Source organism: Salvelinus fontinalis, chromosome 21, assembly GCF_029448725.1.
Source record: "Salvelinus fontinalis isolate EN_2023a chromosome 21, ASM2944872v1, whole genome shotgun sequence".
Classification (NCBI taxonomy): Eukaryota; Metazoa; Chordata; class Actinopteri; order Salmoniformes; family Salmonidae; genus Salvelinus; species Salvelinus fontinalis.
This window is the reverse complement of record NC_074685.1, coordinates 20,792,001-20,797,800: the sequence shown is the minus strand read 5'-3', so window position 1 is coordinate 20,797,800 and position 5,800 is coordinate 20,792,001. Positions and strand designations below refer to the sequence as shown.

General features: G+C 39.9%; 1 protein-coding gene across 1 annotated transcript; it reads right to left on the bottom strand.

The window, feature by feature from the left end:
• Positions 1-1,065: 1,065 nt before the first annotated feature.
• LOC129818408 (coiled-coil domain-containing protein 152-like) lies at positions 1,066-5,098 on the bottom strand. The gene is made up of 8 exons (XM_055874255.1): positions 5,036-5,098; positions 4,601-4,706; positions 4,076-4,144; positions 3,877-3,941; positions 3,600-3,735; positions 3,129-3,256; positions 1,345-1,440; positions 1,066-1,192 (listed from the first exon to the last, which is right to left on the bottom strand). The coding sequence occupies exons 1-8, from the start codon at positions 5,096-5,098 to the stop codon at positions 1,067-1,069; spliced, it is 789 nt and encodes a 262-aa protein (XP_055730230.1). The 3' UTR covers position 1,066.
• Positions 5,099-5,800: the final 702 nt, after the last annotated feature.

Below are 5,800 nucleotides of genomic sequence, written 5' to 3'. Positions count from 1 at the left end.
TAGATGTTCAATGTTTCTTTTGAAAATAAAATTTTAAAAAGGAAGTTTCACCACATTAAAACAAGAGTTCAGTTCACGTAACAGTGTTGACCATAAAATGAGGGACAGATGTAAATGAATCACCAATCACATTAAATAAATAATACTCTTCAGAAAGGACTTTGTCAAAGCAACATAATAACTAGGGCTTTACAATGATGGTGAAAACCTGGAGAAATGTTGGGATTAAGTGGATTTAAAATGTTCCTAGAAGTCACAGAGGGTGCAAGTCTTTATTCATATAAAAAATCGGATTTATTGAATTCTCCATGTGGTCTATATTAAAGGGAACTTCAATTAATATAACAGGCTTTTAAAATTCAATATTGGTGCACAATTTCTAAACTATGAAAAAGCACTCATTTCGTAGAATGACCCAACTACTGTTTGAGATCCAAATTAATGAGGTCAATAATGACACATTAATTGATATTGCTTGGGCCTGGGGGGGAACACAGCATCTTAATTATTTAAATGGATCAGTCTACCAGGTATCTTAAGTAAAGGAACAGTTTGTTTCCTCTCGCTCTCTGGGGATGACTGGTACATGGGGCGGCCAGCCATCTATCTATGCTGATTGGATTAAGGTCTTGAATACACAGGCTGTTTACATGTGTAAAGGACCCATGTTAAAACACACATGCCGGTTCTCCATACGTCACCAGGAGCATAGGGTTGGAAATGTAGACTGCAGATTTCAGCAGTGAAAAAACTCTTCTGCAGCAAAGAACCATTATTTGATTTAATTGTTGCTTGTTGTAATGCACAAATTTATGAGAATTGTTCATTCACTTAATCCTCATTCTATGTGAAATGAAATTCAACTTCACTTTCAAATATAGGTAGAAGACAAAGTGAGTAAAAAATTATCCCTCACAAAACTGTTGTCATGAAAATATCTTCATTACATTTTCACAAACCAACATGACTGCAGTCAAGCAGTCAAGCAAACACCAGGAACACTATACCAAAAAGAATACAAAGGCACTACTGTAGATGAATTTCACTCCTGCATATTTTAAATATGCTAAATCTTCTTTCTCTTTAGACGGGAGTCACTGAATCCGCTGGCGTGCTGCTTCTCCAATTCCTTGATTCTCTGGCGCAGGGCCTCGACCTCTCTGTTCTTCTCCTCCTGAAGGAACTGGAACTTCTGGAAGCACACCAAGAAACCCACAGGTAGGCTATCAATACAGAAACACAGGATAAACACATGCAACATCAACAAACAAGGGGGCACAGGTTGCTTCAAGCTCGCATCTCTGTGTGAAGTGTTGGCTTAGTACGTGGTCAGAGGCTCCTCACCCGTTTGAAGATGTTCTGAGGTAAAAGACCTGAGCCCTGGGGCTGCTGCTGGATCCTCTGTGTGGTACTCTGCACCCTGGCAAGCTTAGCACCAAACTGACAGCAGAAGATACAGTGTTAGGATTGATCTGTCCATCAAACTCACGTCATGTACATATTTACCCCAAACAGCAAATCAAAACCACATGTACCTTTGCACTATCCTGCCTGTAAAAAACAGAAGTAAATCACTGTGACTGCAAGCTGGTCTAGCTACAGTATGTATCAGATTACTAAAATAGCAGTCATCTTTACACAGAGCAGCTTTGCCTATGTCATGACGTTGGCAGTGGGGGTAGGTTTATGAGTCATAAATACCTCTTTCCCCCCTTTTCTCTTCCCTACTGATGTGACATAAGAAAACCCCTTGGTTAACAGAGATTCTGGGGACATCAGAAAGTGGGGGGGAATGAACTATATTCTGGTAATCCGACCAACTGAACATATGCGGTGGTACTTAAGGTATATTATGTCAGTTCGGTTGCCCTCTGACACATTCTCATCAATGATAGAATGACATAAACTCTACTGTGGAAAGTCTAAACGTCAGAGGTATCGGATTCACATGGAATTGTTGTTTAATTCAAATGTTTGAATATGAAATTATTTGTGAAGAGATTAAATGTAATTTTAGCTTCCAAATAAGAGATTTGGATTTTCATAAATTTGGGCTTCTGCTCAACTAGGGGCCCGGCCCTGTGAAGAGACATGGGTTATAAACTTTTCAGACACACCCCTCTCCCTCCACTATAAAAGCCATTGACAAAAATATAACTTCCTGTTCCGGGTACGCTAGGATGACGATCCGGTGTCAGAATAGTTCAGATAATAACTACAGAACCAAGCCAACAGCAGCATGGACTTTGATTGTGAATGGTATGAACTTTGAACTCGTATTCACTACAGAAGTGATATCTCCTAGCCGTTGAGTTAGCAACAGCTGCTACAAACGCAGGTTAGGAAGGACAGTCCGAGTATCCCGTCTACTACACACGTTACTCCAACGTATCCAGTAAGACACCAGAGACATTCTTCAAAGGACAGAGGACTCGGGTTGGCGACACGGTCCATCTACCACCAACCTACTGAAGCGCAGCTCAGAGTAAATATTTATTGCATTTTCCTTCTTCAAATGGGCGGTAATTTAGAATGCATAAGATACTGTATTTACGATAGCACAGCTTCGCCTCTGTTCCAGTCTCCCGCCCTTTCACTAAAATCCCGCCCCCTTTCTTTGTGTAACAAGCTGTCATATCTATTCCGCCCGCTAGGGACGTTTTTCTGTATGACGGCACTTTGTAATCAAGTTATGATTTAATTGTATATGTGTGATTCTGTGTGATTAGTTAGGTATTTAGTAAATAAATAATTAAACCCAATTTTGTATTGCTGATTCAACTTGTTAGCCAGGATTCTTGCAGATTATCAAGGATTTACAACTTTCAGATGAGACTGAATAAACTGACGATTAAGGTGACTGCTATGGATGTAAAATATTACTAAATCTTTAAGAGTTTATTCGGAAGATAACAGCTCTATAAATATTCTTTCGTGGTGTCCCTCTCTAGTTAATTAATATTTACATGATTAGTTCAATCAGGTAATATTAATTACGGAGAAATTATTTTATAGAATAGCATGTCATAGCAATTAATCTGGCATAGTCAAAGACACGACACCTATAACTATAAAACCAGTTAGAAATATATATCTGCTGATCAGTCAATCAAAGCCAGTCTGTATACCTCCATTTGTAACTTTAATATTTCACTTTGCCTCTCTCTCTCCTGGTCCCTCATTCTCCTTCTCATCTCTGCCATATCTGACTCCTTTCTCTCCAGGGCCTCTTTCTGTTCTGCATCTTTCGCTTCAACTGCATAGAAAAAACACAACATAAGACAAACAGGAAGCCCTAAATATGTAATATTTTGATATATGTGTGACATTTTGTGGTAGATCATTCTGTTTCAGAGATGGAATGCCAGTCCAGTGATCCTCAATACTATTACAGAGCTGCAATACTGCAAGTTTTTGTCCCAGCTCAGTAGTGAGACACATGCTTCAGCTTTAGGTGTGTTGAAGATCAGTTGATACATTGAATCAGGTGAGGTTACACTAATCTGGGATACAAACCTGCAACACTGCAGCTCTATGAGCAGTATTGATGATCACTGCCAGAGTCACTCAAAGGAAGGGTTTGTGTAATGTGTTCTTACGTTTGCTCTGTGTTTCTCTGTGAGTGCCCTCCACCCCTCTCCTGCATTGCTCTCTCAGAGACTCCAACTCCTTCTGATGTCTCTCTCCCACAGCTCTCATCTCTGCCATCAGCCTCTGAATCTCAGCTTCCCCCTCCTGATCACAACCAACCACAAGAGGGAAGCAATGGCAACATATTCCGTTTCTCTGTTCTATTATGTCAATTTTGAATCCAAACTATTTTATTGTGCAAGAATGAATGTTCAAATTCAGTTTATTCAATCATTCTGCCCTCACCTCTACTTTCCTATCACTCTGCCTTTTCAGATCTGACACAGTGCTTTTCAACTTTTCATTCTCCACTGTAAGATAAAAGGGTGTTTATTACAATTGAATTATAAGTTTATTACAACAGTTTACATCTTGGATTCAGACAATAGAAATAGTGTACACTAAAGATGTGTTGACCAGAGTGCCTTGCAGAGGAGCTTATTACCTCTGAGGTCACACTGCTGCAGTAGAGTCTGCTGGAGTCCCTTCACTGTCCCCAACATCCCATCTCTCTCTGTGGGACAATGACGTCATCAGGTGGACTAATGTTACATTACAGGACCACTAGAGGGAGACACACACTTTAAATATAGTTTTTAAATGAGAATTTTAGGCCTATTCACCATACCTTGAGAATATCAATTCTTTACATTTTCATTTTTGATTGGAACTGGACATTTGTAAAAGTTCCTATTGGTCACTTTGTTGGAATTTCAAACCAGACCAAAGTGCTACCCATCACTAACGATAACACAATCCAGATGCGTGGCTACTGTAAAATCAATTTAAATGTTTTTTTTTTTTTTTTACATATCAGTCATCTAGCAGAGCGATTATGGTTAAGTGCCTTGCTCAAGGGCACAGACATATTTTTACACCTAGTAGGTTACTGGCCCAATGCTCTTAACAAGCTCGGCTACCTGCTGGCTAGAGATCAGACAAAAGAGTTTGAATGCATAAGAATCCTCACCCTCAATCAAGCACTTCTCTTTGGTCTGAGAAAATTTCAGAACTCTGTTGGTCTCTTCCAACTTGATCTCCAATATGTTGTTTTTACCCTTGAGCTCTGTAATTTTCTTTAAAACAAATATATTTAAATTATAAAAGGACTGAATAAATATGCCCCTGGCTTTTTAAACAGATTTCACGAAGAATTGATGAAGGTAGTAAAGGGTAATTGTTGCCCTATAACTTACATTGAAATCCTCAGGCAGTGGGAGAACTGTTGTTCCTGCCACTTTCATGACAGGATTAATTTAAGGCAAATTCAGCATAGCCTGCTCATAGTAGGCTATTTTAAGAGTTAACGTTAGTTAGCTAGCTAGATAAGTTACTGGCTAGCTAGCGGGCTAACTTAACTTACCTACCTGAAGAACTAGCTGTCCTCCTACTTTTTGTTAGTTACCTGTTCCAGATGAGTGAAATCATCAATAAACTTGTCCAGATTTACTACTGTAAATTTCTTCATCTCTAGGTTCAGTGTTTTATTCTTCAATATGCTAAGCCAGTTAGCTCCCTAGCAGGTGTATACCATATACATTAAAACGGTTTATACATCTGTTTTAAACTACAGCGAGAACTCTTGTCTGCACGTGTCACGTGTTCAGTATTGCAGGTGCGTGCGCTCAAGACGTCCACCAATCGAACGGTTGCTATTTCTTGACGCTGTAAAATCAAATAGTCCTATGGAAACAATTTAAAAGCATTAGTACTGTAGCGACCCGCACAGACATCTATCTGTGTGTTATGTGTTAGGCTAGTAGGTGGTTGTGTTGTACTGACCAGTACCCAGTGTTCGCGGGGTCCGACGTGTCAATCAACCTGCTATCTGCCATTCAAGGGAATGCCTGGAATGTTCTGATGCCGGGCATCCTGGTGGTTGGCGGAGTGGCGTGGAGGGGGGTTGGGCAGGGAGACGGAGCATTGGAAGTTAAGACCAGGTTTAGCTATTGTTCTCTCTCTTATGTCTGGGCTTCACAAGAGAAGGTCACGATTGGCATGTGGGTTATCTGTCATTTATTTGGCGTGGGTTACGGCCAAACAGTAGCCTGTGTAAAGTTGGTTCAATAAACCGTCAATTCGCAAACTCAATCCTCTGTCTGGACGATTGTTCATATATGATCTAGTCAGGTCATTACAGTACTATATCAAATGAATGGACTCAGTACAG

Bases quoted from the DNA above. Each gene is read 5' to 3' on its own strand.
- LOC129818408 (XM_055874255.1), bottom strand. From the start codon at position 5,098: ATGAAGAAATTTACAGTAGTAAATCTGGACAAGTTTATTGATGATTTC. The intron at 3,942-4,075 runs GTAATAAGCTCC...TTTATCTTACAG, and splicing joins GCAGCAGTGTGACCTCAGAG to TGGAGAATGAAAAGTTGAAA. The intron at 1,193-1,344 runs GTGAGGAGCCTC...GTGTGCTTCCAG, and splicing joins CTCAGAACATCTTCAAACGG to AAGTTCCAGTTCCTTCAGGA.